Source organism: Vigna umbellata, chromosome 5 (assembly GCF_029865625.1).
Source record: "Vigna umbellata cultivar VRB3 chromosome 5, Vumbellata_1.0, whole genome shotgun sequence".
In the NCBI taxonomy this organism is placed as follows: Eukaryota; Viridiplantae; Streptophyta; class Magnoliopsida; order Fabales; family Fabaceae; genus Vigna; species Vigna umbellata.
Window position 1 is genome coordinate 29,611,890 of NC_142169.1, and position 19,938 is coordinate 29,631,827.

The 19,938-nt window shown below is 34.3% G+C and overlaps 1 protein-coding gene across 2 annotated transcripts; it reads left to right on the forward strand.

The window, feature by feature from the left end:
* The first annotated feature begins 1,153 nt into the window (after positions 1–1,153).
* On the forward strand, positions 1,154–18,905 carry SPY (Tetratricopeptide repeat (TPR)-like superfamily protein). 2 transcript variants are annotated; one of them, XM_088115157.1, is made up of 18 exons: positions 1,154–1,451; positions 1,552–1,965; positions 3,526–3,687; positions 3,795–3,970; positions 4,101–4,176; positions 4,803–4,931; positions 5,054–5,173; positions 5,255–5,323; positions 5,403–5,484; positions 6,406–6,500; positions 7,044–7,108; positions 8,008–8,206; positions 10,756–10,950; positions 11,951–12,045; positions 12,157–12,292; positions 12,404–12,621; positions 15,091–15,218; positions 18,000–18,905. In XM_088115157.1, the coding sequence occupies exons 2-18, from the start codon at positions 1,594–1,596 to the stop codon at positions 18,458–18,460; spliced, it is 2,778 nt and encodes a 925-aa protein (XP_087971283.1). In that variant the 5' UTR covers positions 1,154–1,451; positions 1,552–1,593; the 3' UTR covers positions 18,461–18,905. The 2 variants fall into 2 exon arrangements, with proteins under 2 accessions (XP_087971283.1, XP_087971282.1); XM_088115156.1 differs by having other exon boundaries at positions 1,594–1,965.
* The last annotated feature ends 1,033 nt before the right edge of the window (positions 18,906–19,938 follow it).

The following is a 19,938-nucleotide window of genomic DNA, read 5'->3' on the forward strand; positions in this document are numbered from 1 at the left end:
TCCTCACGAGACTTGTACCTGCATGGACAGAGAGAGAAAAAAATTGTGTTAAGTTTTATTTCAATGGTTTTTTCATGTTATGATTCATTAAATTGAATGTTTAATGAGTTATGAAGGGAAATAGACTTTATAAGCATCATTTAGTGTCTTTATTCAATAGTAATGCATATATACAATATATTACATTCACGTAAAGTTTACTAATTTTCTAAATTAAATTTTTATCACTTGTTACATAAAAACTTAAAAATAAATTTTAAAATAAATATAATTTCAAAAAATTGGAAAAAATAAAGTCAAAACACTGTAAGAAATATATTTTTTCAGTGACATTTAGGTACTAAAGTTTATTAAATACATAGACCATTCTAGTAGGGTGTATTACTAATTTAGTAAAATGAAAAACTATTGTATCATCTTTATCTTTCCTCATTTCTCTCTTATTCAAGTGTAACACATTCTCTTTATTTTATCTTTTTTCTAATAACTTTTGTTTCAATTTTCCTGATTAAACAATATATACAAAGTAATTTTTGTGCAATTTTCTTAAACAAACATCATGTTTGATATGCTGAACAACTAATACAAACTCTATACTTAACATCACAATCCTGTTAAGTTTTGTTCCGTTAATGAATTGGTTGGATAGTCAATTCTTCCGTCAATCAAATATAATATTTTTACATTATTAACTGATGGTTGTGATAATCATTTTAAAAAAAAAAAATTAAATGATCAAAGTAAAACGAATAAAAAGCTATTCTAATTAAACTTCGAAAATAAATAAATGAAATTGGGTTGTAGTTAAACTATAAATAATAAAAAATTCATTATAAAAATTATAAATACATCAACTATATATTTATTATTCTAATATTCATACCGAACATATTTGATAGAACAGAATAACTTGGAACGAAAACGGTTGAAGGATTAACCCTTAAAAAAATTTGATCGACCCTACCGAAGTACTTGTATAAAACTACTGAATAAAAAAATTTCAAAGACGTGTATACCGCCTCTTGTATACTTATACTTGTACGATCCTTTTGATAACGGATTAATGACTATGTTTTCCTTTTATAAAACATTACGTGAGGTAAAAAGGTTGAAAGTGTATTTATAGAAAGAGCTCCCAACTTGGCTTGTTAGAGGCACAGAGAGTTACTTTGTATACTGAGTTGCCGACTTTGACTACCTCTCTCTCCAACTGATTAAGTTTTTCATTACACTAAAGCGTGATGAAGAACCTCATCTCACGCTTTACTCTTAGTTTTACTCTTTTGAATAAATAACACTCCCTACTACGCTGTTTCTATTCACTCTGCTCCCTCACACGAACTCGCAAAACCCTAATCGCTTCCTCGAAACCTTCGCTTCTTCAATCTTCTCGGTTTTGGCTCCCTCCGTTGCCACCTCCGGACAGTTCCGCCGCTTCTTTCTTCGCTAGGGTTCGTCCTTTCACCTTCAGCTGCGATCGATTTTGTGTTGATGAATTCTGACTATTTTTCTATAGACTCACAATGGTGATTGTGCAATTTGTTGACGCAGTCGCTGCAATTTCGAATTCCGTTACTTGTTTTGTTTCTGCAGATGGCAGGGGCGGAGAATAGCGACGGGAGCGGGAGTGAACGAGAATTAGCGGGAAATGGTAACAACGGGTTTTTGGAGTGTAGTGGTTCTGCTGGTAGTGAAGGGAACGACAGCGTTTCTTATGCGAACGTCTTGCGTTCGAGGAACAAGTTTGCTGACGCTCTTGCTATCTACGAGCGTGTCTTGGAGAGCGATGGTGCAAATGTGGAGGCGCTCATTGGGAAAGGGATATGCCTTCAGATGCAGAATAAGGGAAGGCTTGCGTTTGAGAGTTTTTTTGAGGCTATCAAGCTGGATCCTCAAAATGCTCGTGCTCTCACACATTGCGGCATTTTGTATAAGGACGATGGTCGCCTGGTGGAGGCTGCAGAGGTATGCCTACCTCTGTTTAATAACTTCGGTTGTTGAAATTGTTGCTTCGCCTTTTTCTTTTCTGTTGTATTGTTTCTTGAGAATGATCAACTGTTAGCAAGGTGGATGACGTCTTTTATCACAGCAATATTTTCCTATTCTTTTCAGAGGTTGTATTTTTACTAGTCGGAATTCGAGGTTGTAAAAGGTTTATTTGTTGATTTCACGCCATCTCTGTTCATATGCAGGGTTTTTTGTTGTAATAGATTCACTATGGCTTATAATGTAGCTTTGTTTATGCTATGACCAGTCTTATTGTGTTCTGGATATGTACTTGTTATGAAGTTCTTAAAGTCTTAGATGCCACACAAAAGTGTGTTATACTGAATGAAGTTCTACTGAACGTAAGTGTTATACATATTGATGGAGATGCCCCGTGGACTAGATCTATAATCAAATTATAGCATATAACTGGGTTCAACTCTCATTTTATACGTTAGTTTTTGAAGTTTGGGTTAGACTTAAAGTTCATTTTCTAAAATGGTACTAAAACATATCCTAATGAGGTTTGTTAGAACTTATCATGACACTTGCCATCAAGTTATTATTGGACTATCCCTAAATATCTATTCTCATGAGTGGAGATGTCTAGTTTTGGGTGTAAAGGGGTATATTGGAGATTCTACATTTATTAGAAGTTTGACTGAATTATAATATATAAATGAGTTCAAACCTCGTCTTATGAGTTGATTTTATGAGATTGAGGTAGTTTTGACATCAATCTTTTAAGATATACATACATATTAGTGGGAAGAAAGTCTTGTGTTCTATGAACTAGGATATTTATGGCAGTTTATGCTATAATATAACTGAAATTATTGTATGCTACTGGGCTGGGCTGTTTTACATAAATTGCAAATGATTATTTTTTGAAATGTTAACAATATCAAACTGTAATTTCAAATGACATAATGAAAAATAGTTTGAACTATATCATATATGCATACTAATTTCAAATTTCTCAATATAGTGCGTGGAATAAGTGAATAAGGAGTGAGTGGTAAAAAAGAGTAATATCAAATAGGGTGTGTATAATGGCACTCTTCTAGTTCCTCTTCATTTAATAGTTTGTTTGTTGGGAATTCAAGGTTGAGTGGTAAAAATATCAGGATTATCTCCACCAATAAGCCACTAGTGAACTACACTAGTGAACTTGATACTACACTCAATCCAAAATCTTGAGGCATAGGTTTGCAAGCCTTTCTCACTTTCATGTTGCCCAACTTGCCTATTTTTACCCCAATTTTGTTGATATTCTCAATTGCACTGCAATCATGTACTCATCTGGCTTTTAATTATTTTAATGAGAATTAGAATTGACGAAGGATAAAAAAACTAACGAATTGCTGAATCATGTGATTCTCATTAATGACACTGAACTACAGTTATTCATCCATGTATCTCACGATTCAAAGTCAAAGCTTCACAATATACAAATTGATCTTTACCATGCTAGTATTTGTACAAGTTGAAATTTATGTGGAATTTATTTCTGTTAATTAAGTTATTTACTTTGAACAGTCGTATCAGAAGGCTTTACGAGTGGATCCTTCATACAGAGCAGCAGCTGAATGCCTTGCCATTGTGTTAACAGATATTGGTACCAACACTAAGCTTGCTGGAAACACTCAGGAAGGAATTAAAAAATATTTTGAAGCCCTCAAAGTAGATCCACATTATGCTGTAATTTTCTCGTACTCTGAATACTTTGCTTTTATCTTTAAAGCTACCAATTTTGTATATATTTTAGTTTGCATGATATATATTTTTATACTACATGGCTTTTTCAGCCTGCATACTACAATCTTGGTGTGGTCTATTCAGAAATGATGCAATATGACATGGCCCTCACTTTCTATGAAAAAGCTGCAGCAGAGAGGCCAGTTTATGCTGAAGCATATTGCAATATGGGTGTGATTTATAAAAATCGTGGTGACTTGGATTCAGCTATTTCTTGTTATGATAGGTACTCTATATATCTCGAGCTGGGTGTTATTTTCTGAGCCAAGAACCTGTAATAATTTAAATTTTATTTGTTATTTTATTGACTTGACTTTTACTGTTGGGTCTTATAATCAGGTGATGTTTTGTGGCAGGTGTTTAACTGTATCACCTAACTTTGAGATTGCAAAGAATAATATGGCTATAGCTTTGACAGATTTAGGAACGAAGGTGACACATCTGAAATTCTACGTAATGATAATTATGCAATAGCTATTTTTTAGATCCTCTTTATTTTCAACTAAAATACAACTTGTATAGAGGCATTTTATTGCTGATATCTTAATGCAATAGTGGTAAATTTATAATGAAGATTGTCATATAAAAAAATGATTCTGATGCAATGTAAAGTTCTGTGTTTGGTAGGATTGAAATGGAAACGTTGAGTTTGTTGCTTAATGACTAGCCTTTTAGCTTATTTCATCTTAATTTTAAAGGGGCCTTGAGGAAATACAAGTAATTGTTATGTTTGCTGAAAATTGAGAAACAATTTTGGTAAAATCCAAATTTATGGCTTCAGACCCGTAATTACCGCTTTCTATTTAATGTTCCTACGTCCTATATTTCCTTGGTATAGCAGTAAGTTACCGCCTTCTGACTTGGTTACTTAAAGAGACTCTTCACTTGCTTTTTTGTTTTGTTTTGAGGTGGGAGGCTGCATATATTTGACCCTTCTAGTCCCCTACGGTGGTCACATAATTGAAGCTCCATTCTGTTGTTCTCCTTGTTTCCCATCCTTGACGAGATACATCTTTGAATCATTTCTGTCTTACTAAGATTATTATTTTGGTTTATAGGTTAAATTGGAGGGGGACATCAACCAAGGCGTGGCTTTGTATAAGAAAGCTTTGTATTACAACTGGCATTATGCTGATGCCATGTATAATCTTGGGGTTGCTTATGGTGAGATGCTTAAGTTTGATATGGTACGTTGAGTACAGGCATGCCTATATTTTATCATACTTCTGCACATGTTTTATTATGATATGACAGATGTGCATATTAGTCTATACTAATTATATTGTTGGAAATTCAATCTACAATTTAGGCCATTGTATTCTACGAACTTGCCTTTCACTTCAATCCACATTGCGCGGAAGCATGTAACAATCTCGGTGTTATATATAAAGATCGTGAAAACCTTGATAAAGCAGTAGAATGCTACCAGGTAGCGGTGATGACCTTCTCATTTTGTTTAAGCATTGCTGGATTGCATAAATTTTAATAATTTATTATTGTTGTTATGCAGCTTGCTTTGTCAATCAAACCTAATTTTTCACAGTCGTTGAATAATCTTGGTGTTGTATACACTGTCCAGGTTAAGTTTTGCACAATCACTGAATTTTGTGAGTTGTTGAATATCTACAGTAAGTAATAATCTTTCCTTTTTTCTCCAGGGTAAAGTGGATGCTGCTGCAAGTATGATTGAGAAAGCTATCATTGCAAATCCAACATATGCAGAAGCATACAATAACCTAGGTCTTATTATCTTTTTTGTAATTATTTGTTTGGTTAGTGTTTCACTCCATTTAGTAGTGATTGTCTTAGTCAAGGTTGTATTATTTGATTCATATTTCTCTACGTTTGCTGGTTGCTACTAGTCAGTTCAATGGCCATGTATCACTGATGTTTTTATCCATCATATTAAATTTTTTCTTCATATCTCCCAGCTATAAATGAGAGGTGCGGGTGGTGGATACTGATATTATTGTTTGTTCACCTCAGACTAGTCAAAAGGATAGTGCACACCTACCTGCATGGGCATGGGAGCTATGGATAGTTGTGTGGTGTTAGGATCTATTGCATGGAATGGGATTTAGATGCGTGGTTTATAAGGGCTCTTGCTCAACTAACTTTTCGAGTGGTGTGCTTCTCCCAGAAGTTTTAATTATGATTGAGTTCCATTTTAGGCTTTTATCATGGTCGGAAAAGATTATGGCAAATAATGCTTGAATACTATGTAATTATGCTTGTTTTCTCATTGGTTGGGTCTTTTCTGTTGTAGTTAAGTAGTTGTTCAATTGATATTGTTCCTAGAGACTAACCAAGTAGCTGGTTATAAATCATACCTTGAATAATGTAAAACAAAAGAATTCCTATATTGAAATGATATTAGTGTTGCTGAAGCAAGGGTAAGATAAATAAAATTGCTTTGAAACATTATTTGGAGCAATATAATGTTTTATACAGTAGTTTTGAGTGATTTAATGTAACTGTCTGTTATTCTTTGCATTGATTTATGGATGTTTCTGCAAGTCCCCATTCAACTCTGCCCAAAAAGCTTTAATTGGTTTTAGTTGTTATTTGATTACAAAATCAGATTTTGCGGAAGGGATATGGCAGTGAAAAATTCTGAGTACATCCTTTCGTCATATGCTTATATTCTCTATTTTTGTGCAGGAGTTCTTTACAGGGATGCTGGCGATATAACTGGAGCAATTAATGCTTACGAGCAATGTCTTAAGATTGACCCTGATTCTCGGAATGCTGGTCAGGTGTGGTGCATAATGGGTGATTATTTCGTACTTTTTGTTCTGTAAATTGTTTAGACATGTGCAATCACGCATTAAATGCATAACACCACATCTTCTGTTAGGAGTAGGTTTATATATGAACTGGGATTCAACTTAAACTAGATATATTGTGGCAGTCCCTATTTTGGATGCATATTATAGTGACCATGAACACTGGGTATACAGTGATTGACTAAAATTGCTGTTTAAAAGGTTAACAACTTTCTGTAATAAATGTGTAATGTTGCTAAATTTTGGTCCAGCAGCAAATATATTATGGTTTGTTTGGATGGTGTGATGGCTAGTGAGAGGATGGAAAAGGAAAGAAACGGAATTGGAAAGTGAATTTGTTCTCTAATTAGTTGCAAGAAAAAGAAATGACTAGTATTTGTTTACACATTCAAATCAGGTTCTGATACCATGGGGGGATGAATGTATTTTGTCATTTGCTTAAGTTATCTCTTGATCTTTGGAGCTTTTATCCCCTGTATACAATGTCTCATTTTAATGTACCATATTATGCAGAATCGCTTACTTGCAATGAATTACATAGATGAAGGAATTGATGACACACTTTTTGAGGTTCACAGGTTACAGCTTTCCCTAATGAACTTCTTTATACTTGAGTTTTTATGATTGGTCGTATTTAGTCAACTCCATTGATTTCAGATAAATTTTTAATGACATGTAATTTCCTTGGGTGTTGTGAAAAAATACATGTTATTGTCTGCTCTCTGCATGGTTTTAACCATTTTATTTGCAGTGGTCCCGTACTTGTATCTATGTTTGAAGCATGAAAGAATAAACAAGTAACGTGCTTTTCTAGATAGGTTGCAGTGGTCCCGTACTTTGTTCAGAAATTTTTAAGGGAAATGTTTTTTATCCTTTCTAAAGTTGAATGCATTGTTTGACATATGTGTTTGAAGCATGAAAGAGTAAACAAGTAACATGCTTTTCTGGATAGGTTCTGTTAGGAAAGAAACACAGTATTATAAATTTAAACCTCGGTAGTTTTTTAAAGACCAAAAATTTGGTAGTTCTCAACTTCTAAGCTAAAAATTTCTTTCTTCGCAATTTTTTAGGGAAATGTTGTTTTGTCCTTTCTTAAGTTGAATGCATTGTTTGACACACGCATTGTGATCACTTACCTTGGTCATTGTGATATAAACTGTTTTCCGTGGTTTCTCAAATATCTATTTGCATTGAAGTAATGTGTTAGTTTGGTACCTAAAGAGTAGCAAGATGGGATAATACGTGTGACTTCAGAATAGTAATTTTTCCATTTTATGTTGAACATAAACCCTTAGGAAATGTTTAATATTATGTTACTTTATTTTGAATTTGGACATAATTCTTCATATGTTATCTAATTCCTCTATGTTATTTTTAATGAAGGATAATTTACAGTTCTTGTTTAGCAATATACTTTTTGTGCTAAAAATTGAATATGTAACTCGTAAACTATAATGAATCAAATGTTTACATGCAGGAACTGGGGTAGGCGATTCATGAGACTATATCCACGTCACACATCATGGGGTAACTCAAAAGATCCTGATCGGCCCCTTGTGATAGGCTATGTTTCGCCTGATTATTTTACCCATTCTGTATCGTATTTCATTGAAGCACCTCTTGTATATCATGACTACTCCAATTTCAAAGTGATTGTTTATTCTGCAGTTGTCAAGGTATTAATTGTGAACCCACACACGACTTGCAATATAAACTATATTAATGCATTTTCAAAGCTTTTGACATGACATATATTCTCATGTTCTCTTGAAATTCAAGCATGAATAAAATTCATAGTTGGTTGGCTTACAGAGATGCATATTTGTCAATGTTTCACCTCCTTTAATATTGGAAATGTAAAACTAATATCGGAAGGGGTTGCTTTTTCCTCTCCTTAACCAACAATTTTTTGTTCTCCATTAAAATGATTAGTTGGTGAAATATTCTCAGTCTATGGTCTAGGAGATCGAAATACCTTCTTTTAGAAGGAAAACAATATGACCCATTGGAAGGATTTTTTTCTTGGGTGGTTCTGTTAGGTTTCTGAATATAAAACCTAACTAAAACACCACTCACACACCCAAAGAAGAACACGAAAGCACCAAAGAATGAATCTGTATTGATATTTCTTCCAACTGTACAACCCAAACACCTCCAAGGGAGCCCAATTCCCCCTCCACATGATAAAAGAGTCCTGTCTTTACAAAGAATCCCAAAACTACCCTGTACAACAAAACAACAGCTCTTTATATGAGCTCTTTTCCCGCCTCTCTAACTGTTATTACAGTTAGGATTCATTAACTCTTCTCTCCCCCTCTCATAACTCTTCTTTTTCTCTCATAAACCCTCCATATCCTATCAGGTTCAGTTAGTTATTGGTCCTGCTTTCCAATAGGAAAACTATGATGGATCAATATATATTTATATTGAATATAAAATATAATCAATAGAAAAGAAAATTGGTCTTAGGTTTCATTCCCCATTCTGGTTTCTTTTTTCAATCATAATTAATTTGTTAGGTTATATACAGTTCTAAAATATCCATAATTTTTACTGAGCAAAGGTTTGTTGAGCAACAAGTGTCTGAGATATTGGCTGGTTACAAATTGAAATATAAAATGGAACCTTGAAACTTGATTTAGGATATTTCACAGTAAAGCCTTCCATTGTGGTTATGTTCTATTGTATGATGATAAAGGGAATACCCAGATTTTTGGGTATTGTGATATTGATTGGACATGATCTCCTATGGATAGACACTCTACTATAAGGTATTGTGTTCTTATTGGAGGAAAGATTATTTCTTGTAAAAACAAGATAGAAAATGTGGTTGCCTAATGTAGTGCTGAAGCTGAATATAAGGCAATGACGTGTCTCACTCGTGAACTTGTATGAGTGAAACAATTTCTTCTAAAAGTAAATTTTTTGTGATATCCAACAAACAAAGATATATTGTGATCACCAAGATACTCTCCACATTGCTTTCAATCCATTGTTCAATGAAAGGGCTAAGCATAAAAATGTGTTAACAAAATCTTTGAAGGGACCTCACATTGAATTTATTTGTACCAATCATGGCACATACAATTTGTATGCTTAAGTCTGAGAGGAAGTTTTAGAAAAGTTATTAAATATAGGTAATTGTAGTTGTATTGGGAAACTGTTATATGTTTTTCCTAGGATATGTCTACTTATTAGCATTAATTACCTAGATATATTTTTTTAGTACCTTTTGGTGTTCCCGGTGTAATTTTTCTTTCATACATAACGAAGATCAGCTGAGAGATAATTAATCTTTTAATCTCTTTAATCATATGTTCAGTCTTAAGTCAAAGCTTAAGCATAACATTTATTTACAATCCCTATTTGATTCTCGTAGCAAGTCAATTTTAGCGTTGTTTTTGTTTTTTTCACTTTACCTTATTTGTTCAGTTTCTTCAAACTTTTAAAGCTTGAACTCTACCTGACCTAATAGACTTCTGCCTCCCCCTTAAAGTTTTTAATTGTACTCCGTCCGTCCCTCCCTTGCTATTAATTCTTTTTGTTTGTGTTGGGGCTTATATGGAACAAAAGCGTAAGCATCAAGTTGTTGCTGTATAAGTTATTGACCTTGATAGTTATGTTTTATTTATTTATTTTTTCATAAAATGCATGGTAGGCATTACCATGAGACTTTACAATCCCAATTAGGTTGACACCCCAAAGCTCTATCATATGCCATTACATGAGAGAATCATAAGAAAACCGACAAAGGGAATACAAAAGACATGGGTGGAGCACACCAAAACCCATGTCAAAAGCAAACTCACTTGAAGACTAAACCAAGCTACCTCAACGAGTAACACCCAATGCCTAGCCAAACCTAAACTTAGGAAGGCCATATCTATTTCTAAAAATATCAAGACCCCAAGACAGGAGGTAAACTATCTAACCAGTGAAAGTTAATAAACAACTTTTACTTATTTTTGACCTCTTATTTTTATCTTTAAGCCAAACGTAAGTATGACCTAGCAGTTCTTTTTGGGAGAATCGAGAATAGGATTTCATGGAATCAGCTGTTACAATTTACCAAACAACCAATTTTCAAGATGGCTGCGGGGTTAACATTCTGACTTTGGTTACATTAACATACTTTGCAGTCTATTGAATTTGTAATAGCATACATGTTTGATTCCTTCACATTTCTTGACTTTCATATAATTTGGAATTGATTTGCATGTTGTAGGCAGATGCAAAAACCATTAGATTTAGAGAGAAAGTTACAAAGAAGGGTGGTATCTGGAAAGATATTTATGGAATTGATGAAAAGAAGGTTGCCGACATTGTTAGAGAAGATCAAGTTGATATTTTGGTAGAACTTACAGGTCATACTGCAAACAATAAATTGGGAATGATGGCATGTCGGCCTGCACCGGTTCAGGTGTGTTTAGACTTGATCATATTTTTACATAACTCGATTTCTTTGTTTTTCAGTTTGTAACTTCTTATCCTTGGTTCCTATATTCTTTTATCTATTTTTCCTTTTAACCTTTGTTTAGTTGGATGTTTTTGGATATTGCAGCTTGATTATTATTAACTATAAACTTGTCATTTCTCAAATGTTGTGAATTAATAAGATTTTAATTTTTTCAAATTGAATGGTTAAGAGCCGTGTTTATATTAGAGACCGAAAATGTTGAAGATTAACAGGGATAATGAGAATATATATATATATATATATATTATTCCTGAAAATGAAATAGAAAATACAGCAGGATGATGATTCCTACTGCCAAGAGCAACCTCCTCTAGAGAGCTTCATCTCTGTCTGTCAACTCCCTTTTCACAGCTTCCAGTCTTATTAATTCATATCGGAAGAGGTTTTCTTGCATAGACAACATCAAAAGGTGTTTTCCTTTTGGAAGCATGACAATTGGTGTTATACCAATATTCAGACCATGAAAGCCAATCCACCCACTGCTGTGGTTGGTCTTCCATGTAACAGCGTGAAAAGGTCTCCAAATAGTAATTGACAACTTTTGTTTGACCATTAATTTGTTTGTGGTAAGCAGTGCCCATTTTGAGTGCTGTCCCTTGAAGCTTGAACAACTCTTTCCACAACCAGTCAATTTGCATTACTTAAATTTGTTAATATTTGATGAGCTGCAACGAAATCCTGAAGATGTCTTTACATGCGTACATGCTTCAGTACACACTCAACTCAAGTAACTTAATTTTGAATATATACCAAGTATATGCATCTTTGTTTTTTTATTTGACTAAAACATACAGCAATTTCAATGTATGTATGCAATACTAATGTTTTAGATATCAAGTTATATGATGTGGTGTGTATCATTCATTATATCGTTTGCTATCATTTTATGCTTTGTATTTATTTGATCTCATGCAAAAGTTTAACTTGTGTGCTTTGTAAGCAGGTGACTTGGATTGGTTATCCCAATACAACAGGATTGCCTACAATTGATTATAGAATCACTGATTCTCTGGCAGACCCTCCTGAAACAAAGCAGAAGTAGATCTCTTCAAGAACTTCAGTACTTTCTTGTCATTGACCTATACTATAACACTTTTATACAAGTCCTGTTATTTGTTATTTTCTTAGAGTACTTTTCTTTAAATATAGACACATCGAGGAGTTGGTTAGATTGCCAGAATGTTTCCTTTGTTACACCCCTTCCCCTGAGGCTGGTCCTGTTTCTGCAACTCCAGCACTTTCCAATGGCTTCATCACATTTGGTAGTTTCAACAATCTTGCTAAGGTATCAATTATGTTAAAAGAACGTTATGTGTTTGCTCTTTGTTTACCAAGGGCAAATTGTTAAAGATAATAAGTCATATGTTCTCTGATGTGTGTACTTCTATTTCTTTAGATTACACCAAAGGTATTGAAGGTTTGGGCGAGGATATTGTGTGCAATTCCAAATTCGCGCCTTGTGGTAAAATGCAAACCATTTTGTTGTGATAGTGTGCGGCAAAGATTCCTTTCAACACTAGAGCAGTTAGGCTTAGAGCCGCTACGTGTTGATCTTTTGCCCCTTATTCTGCTTAACCATGATCATATGCATGCCTATTCTCTAATGGACATCAGGTAATATCTCTATTTTGTATTCCTTGAGTATTTTTATGATCTTGCTTACACTAAGATTTTCTTAGCTGTGCATATGTTATGTGTTGATATGTATTTTACTACACGGGCCTAGGTCCATTGCTGAATAATTCTATGCACACATACACTTGCACATACACACACTTACACACATATATGTATATATACACACATAATGTTTCTTTGTTGTGTTCTAGACAAAGAAGGATTCTATCATATGACTCCTTATGTTTTATCTCTATATGGTCTCTGGAGCCTAATTTGAACCCATGGCCTGGCCTCTTAGTGGACCGAATGTCCATTCATGCCTGTTTTTTTTCCAGAAATTATCTCTTTCCAATTTTTGGCATTGCCTCTTCATTGTGCACTTTTTCTGGCCGTTTTCCACTATTGTTGCTACCATTGTCATTCATTGATGTAATTGTTAGCTTTTTGATTAGTGACCCCCAATCGAAGTTGCTTTGCCCAAGTGACCACTGCTGTTAATCTTCTCTCTCGCTTTGGCATAATTCGTCATGTGTGGCAGCATGTTTGGCCACTGTTTCAGCTGTTCTTATTATTTGGTCACTTTTATTAATGAAAAAGATTATCCTTGGTGGTCCAAACTTGCTGCCTAAGCTTTTAGCATTCATTAATCGATGTGTTGGGGTTTAGGAACATACCTTAATTGTTATACACCAATGATACTAACATCTCCATGGTGTTTGCCAAAATCTCTCGTATCATTGTCCTAAATGCCTTGATGACTGAGTAGTTAGGCAAAATTTATGGTCATCTACAAGACTTCAATGAAATATTGCCTCCTTGTGTTGCTCCTACCCAAGAACTAAAGCAAAAACAAACCTTCTTTGAGTTGAACACCTTGTATAGGTTTCAGGCAAATATTTGTCAATCTATACACAGATTGTGGGGTCTATGAATGTGTCCACATTGAACTTTGCTTGGTCCTTTCTATGTCTTGTGCAAGTTGTCCCCTGACTTATCTTTTTTTGTCCCTTGATGTCTCCTCTGCGTTAAAATCACAGCGTGATGACCACAACCGCACTCGCAAATCGGGCAAAGGTTATCCCATGTGTGATCATTGTTACAATCTTAGTCACACAATTGTTTGGTGTTATGTGTTGCATGGTCATTCTCCTTAGTATGCTTTGTTGCTTAGTTGCCCCTGTTGTTCCTCCTGATTCTAGTGCCACTTTCATGTGATAGTTTTGAACTTTCAACTCTCTTCGATGACTTCCTCAAATGGTATGAGGAAGTCATACCTCTAGTTCCTTTGTTTACCGGTTTCATTTACTCCACCTCGCTCGGACCCTTGATCCTTGACTTTGGTGTCATTGATCTTATTTATGTTAGTAGATCTGTCTTCTTATCCTTTTCCATTTCTAGTTATTTGCCCTTTCTCGTTGTATTTAATATTGTCCATCTTCCAACTTCTCTTTTGATTGATGGATCTCCTTTATGCCCCTTGATCCCGGCTAAATTTATTATCCCTTCACCATCTTACCTGTTTTGTTTTTATTGAAGTCCTTGTTTTCTAATAGGACCAAAGTTTGGGAAGGATGATTGGCATTCAATGTGAGTGTCATTGCCTTTATCAACATTGAATCTTTTGCTCATGTTGGCTTGGTGGTGGATTATCCTTCTCCCATCCGTGCTCAAATGTACCCTCCCTGCTTTGCCAAACCTAAACACCTTGTACCATGTCCAAACTGTCTTCTTTGTTGCAAGTCATGTCAATTAGGAAAACATAGTTGTAGTATTTTTCCTAGGAGTATCCTCAAAGCTTTGTCTCGTTTTGGTTTAGTTCACTTAATTACCGATTATTGTCAATGTTCTTGGTTGTTCTAAATGAAAAATCGTTGAGTTGTTTTTCATATTTCAATTCTTGGTGTTTCTATCTTTTATTTTCCATAGCGATAATGCTCATGAATATCTCTTCCATTCTTTTCAAACCTTCATGGATTCCCGTTGTATTCTTAGTCAAACCTCATGGGCATATATACCACACAACAAAATGGGGTAGTAAAGTGCGAGAATACACACCTTAATGAAACAACTCAAATTCTTTTACATCATGCTATCTCATCAATTTGCATGGCATCTTTAGTCTTCAACAACCAAATAGCTCAATCTATTTTGTTCTCATAAACCTTTCCACCCATTGATTCCCGAAGTTTTCAGATTTTCCTATTTTGTTCTCAAGTTTAGTCTTTCCCTTGAAAATTGTCATTTAAGATTGTGCATATGATTTTTATATCATAGGTTTTCTACATGCAGTGGGTTTAATCTCAGTGAATCATAAGATTCTATTATGTTGTTGTTGATTGTTTTGTATTTCTAGGAAAATGGATATCTATGAAAAATGTATATCTTATTCCGATAGAAGGACTCCTTGCACTTCGTTTGATCTTGTGATACATTGTATAAACTCTTATGCCTTGTTTCATGTAGTTTGGATACATTTCCATATGCTGGAACAACAACAACTTGTGAATCTTTATATATGGGAGTTCCATGTGTCACTATGGCTGGTTCAGTACACGCACACAATGTTGGTGTTAGTCTTCTCAGAAACGTTGGTAAGATCTTCATAATTTTTGTTTATTGTCAATATATGCATATTCATCTACAATTTAAGAGTTTTGTACCATAACCACCATTCTAATTCAGGTGTTCAGCCATAGTAGTCAATAGCAGTTAGTGTTGCGGTTGCCCCCAAAACTTCTATGATTGGTTAGTAGTGGTGGGACAACTGCTACTTGGATCTATAAGTAGTATGCTGAAAAATGAAGAAAACTACGTATTTAAAACATTCTGTTTAAGTTTCATGACCAACCAATAGGTTTGAGAGAGCAAGAGCTGCAAAACTACGTATCACCAGGTCCAAAACAGAAAAATAGTCAAACTTGATGACCAAAACAGCAAAGGAAATCAAATTAGAAAGTTCAAGACTGCTAGAGCAATTTAGTAAAGACTAAGTTCTAAACATATAAACATCGTGGTTTTCAGCAGCAATGTCAAGCAACTTCCTTTCCTCTTCATCACTTTCACTGTTGAAAATTTATTCATCCTTTTCACTAACCTCCTCTTCACTAAGTCGTACAACAAACCTCCTCTAAATGGTATGATCTCTTGCAATTTTGGTCATACTACATGGAGCAATGACTCGTGTGGCATGACTTGATCAACTGTGGATGAAGATAAAGGATACATTGACATCTAAGGGGTTTTCTATCATCCTATTCCTCTTGAGAGAGAGTTGAGGGAAAGATAGATGAACAATATCTATTTTTTCTATCTATCATTGATTCAATCTACGAACCAAGTCAAAAGAGTTCTTTGGGTTCCCTAAAGCCCTGAGTGGATTGTGGATCATTTCTGCCAACAAAATAACTTAAAAGTACTTAGAGAAGGCTTTTCTTACTAAAATGAAAAATACTTCCTGATTAAGAAATGAATGTTATTCAATAGCCAAAAAATTGATTAAGGTTCATGGCTCTATGTATAGATTAACAAATAAAAGTTAGCAGACTAAAGTCTAAAAGATGAAGCAAAATCTGATGATAAAGTTCTTTTGGTCATGTATAGCTTAATTCATTTGTTGACATGTTTTAAAAGTAAATCTCAAAATAGAACATTAAAAGTAGGCTGAGGCCAAGGTAGACCACTATCATAGGTTTTCCATCCTACATGGTAATATTTTGACTATCAATTAATGGAAGTTTTGAACGTTCATTATAGACATTCTTTATGAAATCTTGTCCTTTTTCAATCTCCTTGCAACCTCCAATCTTGTTTGTTTCCTCTTTCACCGTCGTCTTCGGTGACCATCCAAGGACACATTTCTAAATCTCCCCTTGGCTTGCAAATTGCTCCTTACTCCTATAGAAAAGGGGGAGAGGGATTTCCAAGACACATAACTTACATCCACATATCAAAAAATTAATTCCATTCTGGAACCAAGATTTTTTTTTTTTTTGAAGAATATCTTGTTTGCATATGTGAACAAGATGGTGGCCCTTGCACAGTCCAATATCAAATCTCAAGAATCTCAAGGTTTCAATGTTAGATATTGAAATACAGAGATCTGAAATTGAATGTTTGATGACAATTTGTTGGAAAATGTAGATTTGATATGAAGTTTAGGTCAGAATTACAACTCCATCCAAGAAGCACTTATGGGAAAATTGAATGCAAATTGTCATTTAGTTAAGGTTTGGCTATTTGACTATGGTAGATTCACCAGCTTTTGTGATGAAAGGGGATCTTTACTATTTGCATTCCAAGAGACTTGTCATACATGGATGGCCCCAACCACCATGCTCATTGTCAAGATGTTTAAGGGGGAGGGACAAAGTGTAATTTGTGAGTTGAAGGGAGATCTGGTGCCAAAAGGCTTATTGATGTTGTCTTAAGAAGTGAATTTTAATCTTAACTCAACCTTATAAAACGGTCTTGTAAGGTGAGGTTTGCACACACTTATCTCCAATTGATGTAAGATCTCAAAAACACTCCCTTCATGTTGAGGCATATACATTTTAAGCATGGACATTAATGAGCAGTTTGATAGTGAGTGACACTATAGGCCTAAGAAACAACAAATCTTTAAGAATGGTTGCGGATTGGAGATGGTGGACGGGTTGTAGAGAGTACCAATGATGACCAAAGGATTGTTTGGAGGAGAGGGACAAATGTTTCAATATAGAGGAATGTATAATAAACACATGTACTTAGACTACCAACAATGATCAAAGGATTGTTTGAAAGAGAGGGGAGAATGTTTCAATAAAAAGGAATGTGTAATAACAATATGCTTGTGTTTCCATCTTGTGAACTTTGGAGTTCCAACGTTTCCCTTTATTACCTGATATGGCTTGGGTTTGCTTCTCTTGGTTCCTGCTGATGTTTTTTTGTTCTAAGCCCGTGATTTTTTTATGCTTAGATTGTAATTTTGGTTCTCCTTAATTTTTGATCCCTTATTTTAGAAAATTCATTATTTTATGTTAATTCTCAGTTTCACACACCTTTTATTTCCTTTATTGTTGTTTGATTCAACCCCATACCTAAATTTTTGTTTAAGGTATCATGTAAAATTAAAATCTAAGATTAAAAGAAATAATTGTATGCAAAATTGAGAATTGGACCAAAATGGTGGATTTTCCAAAATGTAGGTATTAAAATCATGGAAACAAATAGAACCAGAATTGTAATTTAGACATTAAAGGGAGACCAAAACTATAATTTAGCTTTGTTATTTCTTCGCCATTTTTATAGCTTTAACTTTGCAAAGCATCATTTTATTTTTTATTTTCGGTCGTAGTTGCAAGACTGTTGAATATTATTTTACTTATTTCAACCAGGAATGGAGCATTTGATTGCCAGAAATGAAGATGAATACGTTGAATTGGCTAAGAAGTTGGCTTCTGACATTTCCTCACTACATAATTTGAGAATGAGTCTACGAGATCTCATGTCTAAGTCCCCTCTCTGTGATGGTGCAAAATTTACCTTAGGTCTAGAGTCAACTTACAGAAATATGTGGCACAGGTATTGTAGAGGAGATGTTCCATCTTTGAAACGCATGGAATTGTTAGAAGAAGTTGCTATGGGTGACATGACAAATAAGAATTCTGAGCAATCAAGAATTGCAAACTCAAGGGAGGACAGTCCTGGATCTGTCAAGGCCAATGGATTTGATACAATGCCCGTGTCAAAGCTTAACATAGACAGCTGCGAAGAAAACGGTGGGTCATCAAATGGCGGTAGTAAACAAGGAAAAAGACAGGTTAATGTTGAATTTCATCCGAGAATCCTTTTGTAGTGATTCAAGAATGTAGAACTTGATTACAATAGTTGTACCATTATGATGTATAGTTGCTGTTGGAAGAAGCTGAAAGCAATCATTGCATCGCATAAAGTTAACTTGCATATAGGGGGTGGGGGCTATAGAAAGTAAGTCATAAAAGCCCCTTCGGTGCGGTGGATGTGCAAAAGGGTGAAGCTACCTTGAGCTGCAGTCTGTAACACGTTTTTTGGTAGCCGATGCCTGCTGGATATTCCTCCCCTTCATTTTATCAATAGATTAGAGCGTGGCAATTTGTTTTTACTGCTTTTGAAATTGGCATTTTTTTGTGGGCACGCAATAGCTTTATGGGGGATTGCTTTTTGCACTGCCATGGTTTTCTCCTACACACTATGGGGTGTATGTAGAAGACAAAAATGACCCTAAGTAATCAAAAACCTAATTCTATTTCATCTTTTCTACACTTTCTCGTTGTTTGTCTTTATCACCAATTGTCGCTTCCACTTCCCATTACATTGTCACCCTCAATTGTTATCATCACCGTTAGTTTTGTTTTTATCCGTTGTGCGTATACTTTGAATTCCTTGATTTGGAAAATTCAGATTGTAGAATATGGTTAGTTGTGGATCTTGTAATCCATAAGTAAAATGTTTTAAGTTCAAAATACTCTTTGGATTTTGTAATTTTAAATAGTTTATTCAGAAATGTATGATCTAGGTATTTTTTTAATCCAAAAAGGTTTCTTTGGGGCCGTGGGATTCCAATTGAAAACTTCTATTTGAAGGGCATTTTTAATTTTTTTTTTGTATTATACAATTTGAAATATATTTCTAAGTATGGAATGATATTTGGGAATTTATAATTTAGAAGGTGTTTTTACTTCAGATGTTAAAATTGTATTGTGAAATTTAATTTTAGACGCCAAATTACCATTTCAAATTACACTTCGGAAAATTTAGGGAGTTTTTTAATTTCACAATTTAAAACATTTTCAAACTAGAAACCTGAAAAACTTGTTACAATCAAAGATGGAAATGTAAATCTCAAATATCTGCCAACCTTCAAACGATTTTCACTTCAACTGTGTTGTCAAAATGCTCTTTTGGCATTTCCTGGGTCTTTATCTAGAACACAAAGAACAAATGTGTGGCTACATGAAACCTTCGTTGCCATTTAATAGAAGGACAAAAGGATATTTTCAAATTTATGGGGGTGGAGGAGAAAAATATTGGTGCAAAAACCAATCCAAAGGAGTAAATAAACTTTCCGAAGAAAACAAGTATTAAAGTTTATGTAGTTTGGATAAACAAACCCCTGATAAAGTTCCTTCGCCCAGCAGCATGACTTAAATTTATATAGCTGTAAGATTAATCTAATATGATTATGATCATGTTCACGACATGTTCTCACTTAAGAAGATTATTGACAATATAAACGTAGTAAAAGCAGTTATAAAAATAAAATAAGAAATCGATAAAAATAAATGAATACTATTA